Raw genomic sequence first — 17,243 nt, forward strand, 5'->3', positions numbered from 1 at the left:
AAGGGAACTCGGATCACTCTTTGTGAAGGGCACAGGCACTGCCATCATCTCTGAAAGGATCCTCCTCCATCTCTGTGAGGGTCCATGATACCACTGCTATGATGCCCCGAGGCAATGGCCTTCCTTTCTTTTCACTTAAAGTCGGCCTTTTCTGTACTCATCAAGTGCCCATTCCTGTGGACGCTGGTGTCAAGAGTTGGGGAAGGTGCAACCAGCCTGATTAACTTGTATCTACCCCAGCACTTAGGACTGTGTTTGCCACACTGCAAGCACTTAAATAACAGAGGGGAAACTGCAGGAATTGTTGGGAGCTTTCTGCAGAGGGTAAGCGATGGAGTTTCAGGAGCCTAGTGATCAGATCAGATGGGAAAATCATAGCCAGGGGAGTCGGGCGGCATCTCGGTCAGCCGTCCGACCTCTACCCTACTCCGTTTGTTCCTTGGAGAACACGGTGCGGGAGGACAGCCGGATTCTGGAGAGGGAACCTGCTGGGAAGACCAAGGGAAATCCCTCTGCCTCCCTGCTAAGGCCAGCCAAAAGGAAGGCCCGTCGGGGGGTGTGGATAGTCTCGTTTGGAAACGGTGGGAAGACAGGACAGAGCAGACCTTCAGGAGAAGCTAAGGGATGACAAGCAATCTGGGAATTAAGACAAGGCGAGGAAAAACCGAATCCTTCTGTCTTTGGAAAATGAGAGCGAGCTAAAGTCTCCTATGAAAGGAAAGTCAACTTTGGGCCCTTTTGCGTTACCACAGTCTCTTGCATCTGTTTCTCTGCTGTGCTTGCCAAGGTTGGGACTCACAGGTGTTCGGGAGACCAACCCTGGGTGTTCTCTTTAAGTAGATCACAAACCACAGGACGCGGGCTGCCAAGCTGTTAGGAAACGCAGGCGCCGCCCGAGAAGTGAGTCTTCTTGGGTTGGACTGCTGGCAGCCTCCAGGGCCTCAGCCCACGTGAGCTTCAAAGCCGGTGGCCGGGGCACAAATCTGAACCACAGATCAGACACACACACACAGAAAGAAGGGTGACCCATTCCGGGGGCGTCCCGCTTCATCGGACCCTCAGAGATGGTGAGCGAGCCTCGGTCGCGCCCGCCGGAAACGCTTCCGGATGAGTCGAGACTCGCAGCGGGGTGGCCTGCTTATCAGATGAAATGGGAACAACTCTGCCAGACCCACCTCCAGCGGCCTTTCGGCCCCTGCCCCGTGCGACTGCTGTGATGGTTGTGGAGCTCCCTATCCAGCAGTGGGGCCCCAGGTTGGGGCCGGGAGGGTGGGCTAGTGCCCGACACGGCGAGCCACTCACTGTCTCACCAGTGAGGCAGATACGCACCCTGCCACCTGGCCCCGGAAAGCAGTCGCGTGGGTAATGAAGTTACTTCGCCAGGGTTACGAGTCCTCAGAGGCAGACCGTCCAAGGCCCTGGCTTTAATCTGGCATCTCAAGGGATTTTTCTGGGTCCCTTCAGGACGGTACTCCTGGGTCACTTGAGGATAGGCTCCCTGGCTGTTTGACTCTTTGGTTATTAAGTTAATGATGAGTCATTTGGGTCTGAGTTATTAATGCCACGCCTCCTCATCCAAGAGGCCCGGATTATTGTGGGTCCTGGAAAGCACCAGTTCACGGGCCTGTGAGCCCACTGTTGGGTAGGGACCGTCTCTATATGTTGCCCATTTGTACTTCCCAAGCGCTTAGTACAGTGCTCTGCACATAGTAAGCGCTCAATAAATACGATTGATGATGATGATGATGGGCCTCCTGTGGCAAATGTTGTCAGAACAAAGGCTCAGGCCCACTAATGGGAGGGGAGAGGATGTGAGCCACAGTGCCCACCTGAGGCTTTGCAAACCCCCCTCCCGCTCTAGTGATAATAATTAATATTGCGGTATTTGTTACACGCTGACTTTGTGCCAGGCCCTGTGGTAGGTAAAAGATAATCAGCGAGGGCACAGGCCCCGTCCCACATGGGGCTCACAATCTAAGGAGACGAGAGAACGCATCTTAGCTCCATGTTACAGATGATGAAACCGAGGCATCAAGAAGTCAAGTGACTTGCCCGAAGTCACGCGGGCGGGTGGGCCAGCCGGGATTCGAACGTAAGTTCTCCTGTCGCCCAGCCACGCTGCTTTCCGTAGGAAGCCCCAAGCACCTCCCGCTGACCACAGCACTGTCCGCAGAACCTCCGAGAGTCCCACGCCAATGGTTTCGTTCCCCTTTCCCTGGCCTAGAGAGCAGCTGCGCCTCTCAATGGGAAGGAAATTTGCCTCTTCTCCCACCCCAGCCCGTCCCAACCTCCTTCCCAGCTACTAGCCAGGCTCCACACCTTGGAGTGGTCCTGCTTGGTGGAGGGGCTCAGGTGGGAGGCCGGTTGGTTAAGTCCATCTATAGACGCCCCATAGCCCACAACTCCTTGCTCGCGGTTGGGGAGGCGGTGGAAAGCCAGGCAAGGACACATGGACAAAAGCAGCCACAGACTTCTGACCAGGAGGGTTCCAGGGAGTGTCTGAGATCATACAACAGGGCCTCCAAATGCCTCTGAAATTGGCCAAATCAATAAAAGAACAAGAAAAGGTAGAGTTGCAAATTTGCCTTTCCACTACATTGTCATTCCCGGGCTTCCCAAAGTCCCAAGGATAAGGGGGAGACAGACCAGAATTAGGCCGGGCTACACAGGACAGGAGCAGAGGCTTGCAGCATAGATGTGCTAGGCTGGGGGGGCCACTCCTGAAGAGGCCAAGGGGTTGTATGGATCTTGGGAATCAGGAAAGAGAGATCCATGGAACTGGATCTTGGGAATTGGGCTTGCCCTGCTGGCAGACCCACAACAACTGATATTCACTTAGGGACCACAAGCTTATACATGACATGTCTTTTTACTCCCCCAACCTGTACTTTATTTTACTGCCTTACTGGGCTGTAAGCTCAAGGAGCTTGAGGGCAAAGAGGTCTACCAAGTCATTGCATTCTGCCCAGCGCTCAAATACTACTGATCAGTCATTCCCTAGACTCAGCAACTCCCTCGGGTGTTTCCCCACTTCTGCCAGTCAAAAAAGCTCAGACCCTCAGAATAATAATAAATGCAATAATTGTGGTATTTGTTAAATGCTTACGATGTGCCAGGCACCGTCCTAAGCGCTGGGGTGTATACAAGCAAATAGGGTTGGACATAATCCCTGCCCCACAGAGGGCTCACAGTCTCAATCTCCAGTTTACAGATGAGGGAACAGGCCCAGAGAAGTAAAGTGACTTGCCCGAGGTCACACAGCAGACAAGTGGCAGAGTCAGGATAAGAAACCAAGACCATCCACCACGCCTTGCTGCTTCCCCAGCTGGGAGCAAACCCACTTTGGCGTGATCTCACCTGGGAGAGGGCCGAGCTCCGGGAAACAGTCTCCACGTCCAACTTCACTTGGTCCCATTTCCAAATGATTAATCCTGGACCTTGCAGGGCAAGACGGAAATTTCACTCGCGACCAGAAAGTTCAGGGCAAAGGGTAACGCATCCCGGGAGCCGTGTTTGCCAAAGACACCTAGGACCGAACTTTACAACAGGTTAGGCACAGAAAGTTCAAGGCAGAAGGCGTGAAAAGTTTTCCAGTACTCCCTAAAGCAAGAGGAATTCCCTTAACTTGCTTTTTCTGTAGATAATGTTTAACTTGGATAAAGTACACATCATTCTGGACGAGATGCTGCTGAACGGTTACATCGTCGAGACCAACAAGACCCGGATCCTCGCCCCGCTCCTGATCCTTGACAAAGTGGCGGAAAGCTGAAGGGCGTCACGAGCCGCAGGAACTGCCGCGCAACTCTCCCTGCATCTGCATTCGGACATCCTGGCGGGCTGCAATTTGCAGGGAGATGCCCCAGTCCAGAGGCAAGCCCGGGAGCCATCCCACCCCTCCTAGCTGGAATGCAGACGTGGTATTTTCCAAACCGACGGGCCGCGGGGAATGAGAATTACCACGTGGAGACTTTGCTTTCTTGTATATCAGCTTTTTTCTCCCCCCGGTTAGGCCAAAAGATTTGCGAATTAAATCTAGAAGGGGAGGAAGGGATACCTAGGAGGGAAAGAACAGGCTTTGTAGACCCGAGACGGGATTCAAGATTGCACTGTTTTCCTACTCTGAGACCTTTCAAGCTATGAACACGTTGTAATACCTTTTCCCTAGGTTTTAAATAAATCTTCTATTGGATAAAGCCTTAACCATGCCATCTTGGCTTCATTTGATGTTTTGTCAAAGCATCAGAAAAGTCGATTCACATGGCCATTACCATAAAATGTCATGTAATTAAATCAGGACAAACGTAACTATTAGCTAAATTATTAGAAATGAAAGCATCCAGTCTTACTCCACACTCTTTATGCCAACTGGAAGGGATCTCTGCCGTCTCTCTGGGAGACTTATTTTCATTGTTACTGGCACAAGCTAAAACGCTCTATTTCTGGTTGGAAGAGGGGACGACACATATCCCATCTTCTGTCCCGAATATCTTAACCCTCCAAGGACTGGGCAGTCTCGGCCTACCCAGGCAGCAAAGATGCAGTTAATTTTTGGGTCATTCCAGAAGAGTAAGAGGGCTGTGGGTGTTGAGACTGGGAAATGCCCAAAAAGTCCAGTCTGGGAACAGGTGTCTTTAGGAGCAGACAGAAGCCCCGGATATGATTACCGCAGCTGCTTCCCTCATCCCAAAGGGGGAAGCTGTAAGCGGGGTTGAACCGCTGTGGCAGCCACGGCTTGTAGCCCGTCTCCCTGTTCCCGTCACTCGAACCGTGAAATTAGTTTTCCACTCACTGCCGATCACACTACAAATTGAACTTTTTGATGGGCGAGGGAAAAGCAGAGGCCGGGGCGGGCTTGCGAATCTGCCGTACGGACTCACGGATCCGTCCGGCAGTGTCCGACCCCGTGGCCGGTGGTAAAATGAGAGTTTCAGGTGCCTCGCTATGGGATCGTCGAGTTTCCCGGGGGCAGATCGACGATGAAACTGGGCCACAGGAGCGAGGAGGCTGCAGCATTAAGCCTGCTTTTCAGGATTTCATGCCCCCGAGGCCAGGATGAATGGGATCATGCTTCCTCCATGTTAGGTTCCCTCTGCTGCTTGGGCTCCTCTCCGGTAGAAGCAGCAGGAGCAGCTGCTCTTCCTCTTTCTGCTAAATGGAAGGGAGGCTGCTGGGTTATTCCCAACCAGGGCATGACTCCCTGGCTCCCCCAACTCCTCTCACCTCACAGAGGATTCGGGGGGGAGAAGGGCGGTTCAGTCCTGCAGGGCAGGGCCTGCCCCTCTTGCCCTCTTTCATCCAAACGAACACCACAGAAGAGAGCACAGTTGGCTGAAACACGTCTCTCATAAGGCTGAGCGAAAGTGGTCCTTAACGACTGTTTAAAGGCTTAAATAATGGCAATACTCCAACATATAAAATGTATTTTAATCCAAATACCAGTACAAAGTTGTTGTCATGCACACATGACCTGCTCAAGACAGCTAAACACCAGTATTTTTTGGATTAAAGCCGAGATCATACATTTCAATATTGCTAGTATATCTCCCTTTCAACTTTGATTGGACAATGAGGTGAAACGTTTAAACGCTGCCTCCGACACCACAGTCCCACCAGTCTCATGCTGCAGCTGCAATGTGGCGCTTTGCAAATTTAAACCGCGGTAGCGAGGCAGCTCTGACATCGTAGAAGAGGGACGCCCCGGTATAGAGGGCAATAATGTGCAACTTCATCAACATGCTTTTTGGCAGCTACAAGAATATTTGGCTAAGTCAAGACTAGTAACATTCACTCCACCCGGATGAGGAGATACCACGGCTACGAAGTTATTTTCAAAAATGCATCAATTCAACCTGCTCCGCACACCCCGGATGGAGCGTGAGACCTCTCGTCAATAACACCCAACGTCTTTAGATCTTTCGTACGAGGATTTCGGACTGACAGGTGCCTGGTGAAACAACAAGAAATCGGGGAATTGGGCCTTAAGAGTGTTAGACAACGATCGTGGTCGCTTCTAGCTACAGTAACAAACACCAAGACTGTTTACATTGCATGGGTCACACACAAGCCAGTAATCAGAGCTCTGTTTTTCCACTTATTTAAAATGGAGTGTGTTCACCCTAAGACATTTCTTCCCATACTCATTTCCGAAAACTAAATTTGAGTCTAGACAAAAGGCGTCAGGTCAAGCTTTAAGTTTGACGAGAGGCAGTGAAATAGTCACGACACGATTTGGTACGCTGCAAACATTTTAATGATTATTGTTGAGCATACACATGGGGTTTGTTGGTGGTGGTGGTTTTTACTTCAAACTGCAACAAGTTAAATAAATGTTTATAATATACAAAGAAAATACAACCAAAAGCAAAACTTGCTTTAAGTGTGCCTTGCACCTAGAACCAGTGTTTCTTTTTTTATAGCTTTATTACTGAGCTGCACACACACACTTAAGGATTTGATCTTTGTAGCAGGGAATTTCAGAAATCAAAGTATACTCCCACTGGAAAGAAAGAAAAAGGTTGTGCATGACTATATGCCGAACGAGAGAGAGAACACTAGGATATTCCAATAGTGCAGGCACCATTAAGAGAGGAAAGAAAAAGCTCGAGATGCCCCACTAACTCTCTAAGTCTTAAAGGAAGCCGAGGTTGGTTTTTTGTGTTTTTTTTTCTTTTATTTGGACCAATTAGCTCAAAAGCCAGCAAAACAGGGATCAGTGATGGCAACTGTAGTGTACGGGGTATTGAACGACAAACTTTACACAAACGCGCTGTTAGAAACTTAGCCCTGAACACTGAAGGTCTAAGGAGCTGCCCTCTGGAACGGTTCAACAGGACCACCTTATTCCAGTCGCGGAAGCCCTTGAAACGTCACACGGTGGTCCTGTGCGATCTACTTGCTGGCTGGGTCGTTAGGAGGGTTGGTTTTGTCATTAGCAGCTAACGAACTTATTCCACGTGTTCCTAAAGCCTCCCGGGGGTGGGGGGGGGGGAAACAGACACGTGCCATCAGGGCACGGCGTGGAGATCATACGCTTTTCTGCACCCGCACGCAGACCCGCACACACACACGCACGCACACAAACACACACACAGAGCTTCCCTAATGTGTCACCCAAGTCTGTGCTGAGCCTCTCGCTGCCGGTCCAGACCTCAGTTGAGATGAAAGCCCTTCTCCATCGTAGCGGCTAGCAGACGCTCCCTCATGATCTCCTCCGAGGAATACTCCGGCAACTTCAGGTAGTGCACGCAGGTGTTGACCGACGGGTAGCTCGCGTCGGTGGCGTCGACCTGCGGAAGGGAGACAACGCTCGCGGACGCGGCCCCGGATGCAGCCGGGGCCCCCGACGCGGGTCCCAGCGGGCCCCCCCCCCCTACCTTGCGCACGACGGTGAGTCGAGGGTGGAGGTTGGCCAGCCCGCCAGGCGGCAGGGTCGAACAGCCCGTGGTGAACTGCAGGAAGGCTTTCCTTTCGTCCGAAGACATGCCGCACAAGACCCTCACAAACCGAAGGAAACCGGGGCTGAAAGGAAGCAGGAGGCTCAGGCGCCGCGCCGCGGAGGCCGTCGTGCGGGGCCGCGGGCGCGGGGACCGGCCCGGGCGACTCGGGCCTGGGGGGGAGCGTTGGCCGGCGGCGGTGACGAAAGGGCCTTGAGGCCGGCGGCTCTGACCTTCCCGGTCCTAACAACCCCACGGCCAATCAATGGTAGCTATTAAGAGAAGCAGTGTGGCTCAGGGGAAAGAGCCCGGGCTTGCGAGTCAGAGGTCACGGGTTCAAATCCCGACTCCGCCATCTGTCAGCTGGGTGACTTGGGGCGAGTCACTTCACTTCTCTGGGCCTCAGTTACCTCATCTGTCAAATGGGGATTAAGACTGTGAGCCCCCCACCGTGGGGCAACCTGATCACCTTGTATCCTCCCCAGTGCTTAGAGCAGTGCCTTGCACATAGTAAGCGCTTAATAAATGCCATTATTCTTAAGAACTTACTGTGAGCAGAGCACTGTACTGAGCGACTGGGAAAGTCTTTTAGACTGTGAGCCCACTGTTGGGTAGGGACTGTCTCTATATGTTGCCAACTTGTACTTCCCAAGCGCTTAGTACAGTGCTCTGCACACAGTAAGCGCTCAATAAATACAATTGATTGATTGATTGATAGTATGATACCTTCCCAGACCAAGTCCTGTATTTCCCCTCCCTCCCCTCTGTGTCATCAGTGCACTTAGCTGTGTGCCTCTTAAGCACTTTGCTACTCCCTCCAGCCCCACAACAGTGACTGAAAATACACTATTTCCCCCACTCGTAATCTTCTTTAACGTTTATCTCCCCCTACAGACTGAACTCCACTGTACTGGATTCTCCCTGGCGCTTAATACAGTGCTCTGCACAATAAGTGATCCATAAATACGATTACCACTAGCCACCATACCATTCATAACAAATGCACCACTCAACTCGGTGAACACCACATTTCCAGACACCGAAGATGACTAAGCTGGAAATCAATCATATTTACTGAGCCCTCACTATGCAGAGCACTGTACTAAGTGCTTGGAAGGGTACAATACAACAGAGTTGGCGGGCACCTTCTCTACCTACAAGCCTACAGTCTACAGGAATGTCATTTGAAAAGAATTCTTAATGCGGAAGGTCCACAGATAAAAGCTTTTTAGCTTATTTTTTCACCCCCTCAACTCAACCCAACCCAACCCGATCAGTTCTGAGAGCAAACAGCCGGCACATTCCTGCCATTCCCCCGTGCCTTGACTTATCAGCTCGGAATGCGGCTTTCTTGCATTTAAACGATCTAATTGGTTTAGGATTTGGAGGTAGGTGCAGCGTAGTTAGGAGGGTTACACTTTGCCCCAGAAAATACTAGGTAAACACACCTGTCACGGGTGTAGCCCAGCTTTGGCTCGGTGTAGTTGATTATGTCCTCGGCAGCCCAGGACGGTGACTGATTTCCGCAGAGAATCATCTGGACTTCCTCGTGGCTGAAGGAACTCAACTTCTCCATTGGGAAAACTTTGTTAAAGCCATCTTTGTGATCCGAAGAGGAAAACGGTATTAGCCACTACCACATAAAAAGCCAGCCCGCTTCTAAAGCCCTGTTTTCAAAACGAACAAATGAACTACGCGGGCCTCCAAACTGAGACCAGACAGAGGTGGAGACCCGAGACTGGGCTGGAAAAGGAGGTGGCAGGACAGTCTCCGGCCTCAGACACACACACACACTGGGTCCTATGGTCCCACAAGGCCAAAGCTGTTCTTTTACTGGGCTCCGAGCTGACGTTAGAGAGGCCAGGGAGGAACACCGTTTTTGCAGTGGAGTCACAAATATCCCCTGCGGCTCTTTGACCCGTACTGGAACTCGGGGTTTGTGAAAAGGCAGCTCCTGATGCCTGACTGCTCTCTAGCATAGTCAGAGACCCTACTTTCATTGCCTCAGGCAGTGTGGGCCTCCACACAGATGGTGTCTCCTAGGGATGTAACTTGGGCAGCCTGGACTGAGAGCCCTGACCTGGTTCGAGGGAGGTGGGGGTGTCTCTCCTTTCTTTACGGTATTCGTTAAGCGCTTACTCTATGCCAAGCACTGTTCGAAGCGCTGGGGTAGTTACAAGTTAATCAGGGTGGCTACATTTAAGAGAAGCAGCGTGGCTCAGTGGAAAAGAGCCCGGGCTTTGGAGTGAGGGACCGTGGGTTCAAATCCCGGCTCCGCCACTTGTCAGCTGCGTGACTGTGGGCAAGTCACTTGACATCTCTAGGCCTCCGTTCCCTCATCTGGAAAATGGGGATTAAGACTGTGAGCCCCACGTGGGACAACCTGATCACCTTGTAACCTTCCTAGCGCTTAAAACAGTGCTTTGCACATAGTAAGTGCTTAATAAGTGCCATTATTATTATTATAATGACTGTTCTTCCCGTGCAGCACTGAAGTGAGAGGTGGGCACTGCCACCCACTCTCGAGGAGGGCAAGTGGCCTGTCCCCTTGAATTGGGTGCTGGAGGAGGTCGGGTCTCTGGAGTGCAGTTCCCCTGGTGCCTGGGAGCAGCTGGGGGTGGGGACAGAAGCACTTCAGTGCAGTCCAGAGGACCTGTGGACCCTATGGTGGAAGTTGGTGGTTCCAGAAGCGATGACCGGCGAGTTGCACCCAGAGCCACCACGCTGCAGGTGTCCCACCAGAATTCTGCCTCCATAGCAACAAAAGGAGAGAGGGAATTACCCTCCTAAGCACTCAGGCACCGCCCAGACTGGCATGCGAGGTGAGGGAGCCTCTTGAGATTGCTATTTGACGCTTAACCATATTCTTCTTGGGCAGCTCACCACCACTCATCCCAACACGCCTTCCACCCCATCCTTCTTTGGACGTTTAAAAATTACCTCTAAAAGCATCCATCTGTTTCTGAATACCCGTCTGCATGCAAAAGTCAAACATCAGATCCACATACTCTTCGGCGTTATCCATTGTAATCATCTACAAGTAGAACAGAAGAATATGTAGATATGGTTGTACGTATTTATTACTCTATTTTACTTGTACATATTTATTCTACGTATTTTATTAATATGCTTTGTTTTGTTCTCTGTCTCCCCCTTCTAGACTGGGAGCCCACTGTTGGGTAGGGACCGTCTCTATATGTTGCCAACTTGTACTTCCCAAGCGCTTAGTACAGTGCTCTGCACACAGTAAGTGCTCAATAAACACGATTGAATGAATGAATGAATGAATGAATGAAGAAAGTCAGGTCCCAGACTCCTCACTAAAGAAGGGTTAACACCGCTTAGGTGAATGTAGCTCTGGACTGGGTGGTCCGTCCAAGAAAGACAGGGGACCAAGTCCAGTCCTAAAGAAAACAAGAACTGTTACCTCATCTTCACCACTTGGTTTGAGATCCACCGCTGTAAACCCATATACTCTGGAGGAGGGGCAGAACTGGAAATTTAGACTGGAAAATAAAGTAAAAGAGAAGTGGTTATCTAGGAGGTTGTGCAAACACTTGATAACAACAATGATGGTACTCATTATGCTAAGCATGAGAGTAGATAGAGGTAAAAAGATCAAGGTCCTTGTTCCACACAGGGCTCCCTGCCTAAGAGGGAAAAAGAACAGGTATCCGAGCCCCACCTTACCGATGAGGGAACTGAGTCCCCGAGAGGTTATGTGACTTGCTCAAGGTCAAACAGCAGGTCAATGGCTTAACTGGGAATAGAATCCAGGTCTCCTGATTCCCGGAGCCTTTCTCCAGGACCCCTTCTCCAGAAGGCTGCGAACAGATGTACCTCTCAGGACACCTGACTCTCAAACAGCCGACAGGTTTAGGGCCCTTCCCTTGATAAACAGGCCAATTCGCTCTTGGAATCCAACTAGCTGCACAGGACACCCAGAACGAGTTCTAAGCGTGTAAACACCACAGTCGGCAAACAACTCCCAGGCAGAAATTCTGACTGTACCGCACAGCTACTGTGCCTCACTCGGGAGTCCTGGGTTCTAGTTCCTGCTCAATGTCTGGGTGGCCTTGGAGGGGAAAAAAAAAAATCACTTCCTTCTCTGATCTTCACCTTCCCCATAGTACAAGACCTCCCTCCACATTCGTTTCCTTCTAGTCAATTTACTCACTCTACCTCCTTCTTGTCTTCCCGCTGCCAGCTTTTTGTTCACACCTTCCCTTCTTTCTGGAACTCCCTCCTCTTTCACATATAAAAGACCACTTGTCTCACCGTTTTCAAAGCCCCTCTGAAATAGCTCCTCCAGGAGGCTTTCCTGGATTAATCCCTCATCCCACCAATGTATATCCCCCTATAACCTCCACATCACCTGAGTATTTGGGTACTCACGTCCCACCTCCCATAACACTTAGGTATATAACTTTATGCTCTATTGCTTGCCCGTGCTCTACTTTAAGAGCAAGTAGGGTGTAAGCTCCTCGAGGGCAGAAATTGTGCCTACTGTACAAGTACTGAGTACAGTGCTCTGCACAAAGCAGGCACTCCAATACAGACCGATGGATCAGAACCATTTGGTCTCCTCTCCTCTAGTTCTGGATTCTGCTCTTCCATCCCTCAACTACGGGAGAAGCAGCATGAGCCCGGGTTTTGGAGTCAGAGGTCATGGGTTCAAATCCCGGCTCCGCCAACTGTCAGCTGTGTGACTCTGGGCAAGTCACTTCACTCCTCTGAGGTTACCTCATCTGTAAAATGGGGATTAAAACTGTGAGCCCCCCGTGGGACGACCTGATCACCTTGCAACCTCCCCAGCGCTTAGAACAGGGCTTTGCACATAGTAAGCGCTTAACAAATACCATCATTATTATTACGGGAAGAACCTGTTCTCTGCTCAGGTCACCTGTCAGCAGCAAATGACTAAGTCCATCCTTGCTCCTCCTCAAGGATTACAAGATGGGACTGGATCTGCTGGGACACCCAGCAGAGGCCCGGGTCAGAACCAGGAAGCAATTCAAGTGAATTGCTTAACTCAGGGCAGGGGGGCCCAACCGAGGGCACTGAGGCCACACGTAGCCCGGCGGGCCATTGAGCACAGCCACCCGGAAACCCCAGCCCAACACTCGGCCTGATTCCAACGCAGCAGAGGAGGCACACACCCTCTCCCTTCCCTGGCACGGTGGTGACAAAACAGGTGTGTGTGCCAGGACACTGGGATAGTGAGATCCTGGAAGCGGGGAAGAGAGTTCCTGGGGCCAATGTTGGTCAGAGGAAACGTCTGTAGTTCTTGGCCCACCCACCAAGGTGGGCTGAGACCACAGCATCAACCACCCAGACAGTCCACCTCCCTCCCTTCCAAATGTTTGCAGAAACACTCACTACGGGGTCTTTAATTCAGAGGGAAATTAGAGTTTCCTATGATTGATTTATAGTCCTCCTTGAAGCTCCAAGTCAGGAGACCTGGTTTCTCATCCTTGCTCTGCCGCTGGCCTGATGGGTTACTTAATCTGGAGCACGGCGATAAGATCCTGGCTCTCCCTACTTCTGTCAAGGGCGGATACTGTGCCCGACCTAACTACCAGTGCTTGGCACATGGTTACTAAGCACTTCATCAATCGTATTTATTGAGCGCTTACTGTGTGCAGAGCACTGTACTAAGCGCTTGGGAAGTACATATAATATACATATTATATATAAATATTGTATGTAAGTATATACATAAACAGAAATACCACATGCAGCAAGGAGAATGGAGGGAGGGCAAAACAGATCAGTGCTAGTCACTGAAAACAAATCAAACTTCATAGCATAATGACAGAGTAATCAAAACTTCCTTGGTACACTATATATCTATAAGAACACACACTGAGAGTAAAAACACCCGGTGCAGTGGCAAGTCTCCCATTGAAGGGTGGCACCTGGAATTTGCAGGCAGAACATGATTTTCAGGAGAACAGAGGCATTTCTGACCAAGCTCTGGGGACTAAATGCACTCATCCTCTCCCCCTTTTAGACTGTGAGCCCACTGTTGGGTAGGGACTGTCTCTATCTGTTGCCAACTTGTACTTCCCAAGCGCTTAGTACAGTGCTCTGCACACAGTAAGCGCTCAATCAATACGATTGATTGATTGATTGATTGATCATCTTTAACCATTAACAGCAAGACCAGTCGACCACCCTCCACCATTAGTGACGGAACCTCCAGCGCAGCGGGGACTCAGCCTGCAACTGCTGTTAAGGGGATACTCACCCTCTAAGAGAAGTGAGCCACAGATCTGGAAGACCAGAAGAGGTCAACATGTCTTAGAAGCATGGCAACATTTACTTCATCTCCAGCAAAACCTCATTAACCCAGAATTATAGAAACAGAACTTATGATAAAAAAAACTAGCCAGAGGAAACAGCCATTTCGGGATGGGGGGACGGGGAATGGCAGGGGAGATGCAGTTACAAAGTAGGGGAGGTGATGTGGAGGAAGAGGTACTAGTGGAAGTGGGGAGAAGCTGTAGAGCGTGCACAGAAGAAAAGGATGGGAACGAGAAAAAAAAGGACAAAAAAAAAAAAAGGAGAGTCCAGTTGGAGCTAGCAGACTCCAGTCAGACCTGAACGATCTTATTTGGAGAGTGGAGAAAGGGTGCTGAAGGGTGTGAAAGAGGGTACGTGTGACAGTATGAGAAAGAGAACTTTAACAGAAGGTGAGAATCACATATTTTTCAAAAAACAAAAACTTCCTATAACGTACACTTAGCAATACCGACTGGTCTTCTCCATCTTTGTCCACAATCCACAAAGAAGTTTTATTATATTACTACGCTATTATACGATGTCCACAGTCAACAAGCACAAGGGAGGAAAAGCATTCTCCATAATACTTATTTTGTGTCTTTAAGTCTATAAAACAAATATAGAACGCTTACCCTAAATCCTCTATGCTAAGCGGAGGTCCAGAACCCGATGGATTCTTCAGCATTAGATCTTGTAATTTTGTGTTCTTTTCATCTTCTGAAAGACCTTTGTTGCTTAATATTTGGCGCCTCTTAATAGCAAGGTCTTTAATTTCTTTTAAAAATCTGGCTCTGTGCGGATTTACCAGTTCAAAGTCTTCCCACGTTAAAATCCCATTAAACCAAGCTGGGGGCTTAGGTTTGGGTGGATCAAGAATAAACTCCGATTTTGAGTCCTCTTCAAAGCTTCCTACTGATAGTGAATCATGACCCTCTTCTGTAGATGCCTCGGACTGGCTTTCGGTGCAGTGCAAGTCTCTGTCGCCTCGGGACTCATAAATTAGTTTACTCATACTGCTTTTAATGTCCCCCATACACATGAGTTTGAAGAAAGGTTTGGAAATGGGCAAGTCCACCAGGCGATTGTCCTGAATGCATTTGGCCAAGAAAATGCCCAAGAAGTGAAAGAGTTTGGTGATTCTTTCAAGTTCGTCACTATCTTGAGGGAATGGTGCAGTGAAGAGTCCACATGATCTCTGCACATAGTACCCAGGGGGTTTCAATCCACCACCAAGGTCAACCTGATGTTAGAGAAAAGAAGGAAACATTCAGAAACAGTCCTTGGGAGTTGAATTTTCTCTCTTCAGATATTCATTTCAATAAGCACTAACACCAAGCCTTAGTCGAGAGCAGAAAATGCTCCGGGAGGGACGGACAGCTAGCTTGTGGGCGCTAATATAAATTTTCCAGTGTTCTGACCAACCTCATCATCTCTCCTGCACTCCTGCACTAGCACTTCTCTCCCTTTTATCTATACCTCTGGTTAAAGGTGAAGCAGTTCTTCAATCAACAGAAACTTTACAGACAAAACCATTAGAAGTTAGAACCATTAGACGTCTTCAAGACTGTGAGCCCGTTCTTGGGTAGGGACCGTCTCTATATGTTGCCAACTTGTACTTCCCAAGCGCTTAGTACAGTGGTCTGCATGCAGTAAGCGCTCCATAAATGCAATTAAATGACTGAATTAGAAGTTCTAAGATTCTCTAACCCTCAATCCACCCTTGCCCGCCACAACACCCTTCCTCATGAGGGTGTCCCCGTATCGGCCAGCTGAAGAGGATCCCCCCACCCGCTGTGTTCAGTGAGTACATTCAGAGTTGCTCTCCAGATCAGCACAGTGCTCAGCACACAGTAGGTGCTTGGGATGTCCTAGTGACCATCATGGAAGCCAAAGAAGGAGGGAAAGCTGAGAAGAAATCCAGAGCTGCGCTGCAACCGGACTGTCACGGTCTTTCTAACGGCAGGAAGGAAGGCGAGGGGATCTTACATGACGAGATTCATCATCAGGAAAGTCGTCGTCACAAAGCCACGTCCCCAGCTCAGTCCTCTGGAACTCCGCCGCCACTAACGCGTAAAACTCCAAGGTGGGGCCCAGGCCAGTTCCTTCTTCTCCCAGAAACTCGACCTGGAATGGGAAAGAAGAAACCAAAACGATGGTTAGTGGCTTAGATGAGAGAGCAACCGGAGCACCAAATAACTCACTGACAGGTCAGAGGCTGGGGTTCAGAGGCCAGCGGGGACTTGCGGTACCTCGAGAACGGATTTCCGATCGGCATGGATCTGCATGACATTCTCAGCCCACTCCATCAGTGATTCGCCACGGGGAACTTTAACTCTCTCGTGTTTGAGGCGCCCAACTCGAAACTCTCCTGGATCGTCTCGTCTTACGGTACTGGTGGTTCTTGTTCGTTCCACGGTAGCTTCCCGTCTGTTCTGTAGCCAAACTATTGCTCTGTGGTAGGAAAGTGTAAATAGATCCATATGCAGCTTCAAAACAACACCCTACCAAGGCTGTCACCCCTCCTATAGTATTGAGGACCAAACGGAAGACCTCTTTTTCTGAGCGAGTAGGTGCACTATGAACATCACATTAATGCAAGCTATACCCAAAGGACAAGGGGAAATTGGTTACTCTAGGTGTATCCCAGGTTTTGCCAAAGATTGGGGGGGGAACAAAAACACAAAACAAAACAAAAAACCACACACACAATGAACTTGGTCTCTGCCCAGAAGCCTCGCATATCTAAATAAATGATGGGGATTGGCCTCAACCATCATTTGCCCTGGCTAAGGGCTACCTGTAAGGCAGTTTTCATGGAAAAATTTCAAAGCAATTCACAAACATAAATTAATCTTCCCATCGGCAAAAAGGGAGTTAGCTAGGACTTCCTCCCTCATTTTAAAGGTGCGTAAAATGAAAGAAATTTACGCTCAGAGGTGAGAGTTTCATCTTAACCAAGATTTTACGCCGAAACACTCAAATAATTTAACTGCTGATTGAGAACTAGAAAGTGCTGCAGAGCTCGAACGTGCCAAAGCCAGGGTTCCTGCCCTCAGAGACATATGCTACACATTGCTAAAATCCCTTCTTTAACAAAGGCAGAAAGTGCCTGGCTCCAGTCTTCCTCTCCTCAAATATATTGTACCCACTAATAATAATAATAATGATGGCATTTATTAAGCGCTATGTACAAAGCACTGTTTCAAGCGCTAGGGGGGAGGTTACCAAGGTGATCAGGTCGTCCCACGTGGGGCTCACAGTCTTAATCCCCATTTTACAGATGAGGTAACTGAGGCACAGAGGAGTTAAGTGGCTTGCCCAAAGTCACAGCTGACAACTGGCAGAGCCAGGATTTGACTCCAAAGCCCGTGCTCTTTCCACTGAGCCACACTGATTCAGCAAATGAAACTGTTATTTAATAATAAATAATAATTATGGTATTTCATCATCATCATCAATCGTATTTATTGAGCGCTTACTGTGTGCACAGCACTGTACTAAGCGCTTGGGAAGTACAAATTGGCA

The 17,243-nt window shown here is 49.6% G+C and overlaps 2 protein-coding genes across 12 annotated transcripts in view; one reads left to right on the forward strand and one right to left on the reverse strand.

The window, feature by feature from the left end:
- The window catches only part of AP4S1 (adaptor related protein complex 4 subunit sigma 1), a 34,271-nt gene extending 30,071 nt beyond the window's left edge, over nt 1-4,200 (forward strand). For all 5 annotated transcript variants that reach the window (XM_038756858.1, XM_038756860.1, XM_038756861.1 and 2 more), the window contains exon 6: nt 3,641-4,200. In XM_038756858.1, the coding sequence (XP_038612786.1) occupies nt 3,641-3,769 (129 nt within the window). In that variant the 3' untranslated portion in view covers nt 3,770-4,200. The remainder of the gene's footprint in view (nt 1-3,640) is intronic.
- Nucleotides 4,201-5,403: 1,203 nt separating this feature from the next.
- Nucleotides 5,404-17,243, reverse strand: part of HECTD1 (HECT domain E3 ubiquitin protein ligase 1) — an 83,568-nt gene continuing 71,728 nt past the window's right edge. For all 7 annotated transcript variants that reach the window (XM_038756532.1, XM_038756534.1, XM_038756533.1 and 4 more), the window contains 8 exons: nt 15,968-16,169; nt 15,705-15,842; nt 14,351-14,958; nt 10,861-10,939; nt 10,374-10,467; nt 8,882-9,032; nt 7,374-7,518; nt 5,404-7,286 (listed from right to left, as the gene is read on the reverse strand). In XM_038756532.1, coding sequence (XP_038612460.1) covers nt 7,149-7,286; nt 7,374-7,518; nt 8,882-9,032; nt 10,374-10,467; nt 10,861-10,939; nt 14,351-14,958; nt 15,705-15,842; nt 15,968-16,169 — 1,555 coding nt within the window. In that variant the 3' untranslated portion in view covers nt 5,404-7,148. The remainder of the gene's footprint in view (nt 7,287-7,373; nt 7,519-8,881; nt 9,033-10,373; nt 10,468-10,860; nt 10,940-14,350; nt 14,959-15,704; nt 15,843-15,967; nt 16,170-17,243) is intronic.

This window comes from Tachyglossus aculeatus, chromosome 14 (assembly GCF_015852505.1).
Source record: "Tachyglossus aculeatus isolate mTacAcu1 chromosome 14, mTacAcu1.pri, whole genome shotgun sequence".
NCBI classification, from domain to species: Eukaryota; Metazoa; Chordata; class Mammalia; order Monotremata; family Tachyglossidae; genus Tachyglossus; species Tachyglossus aculeatus.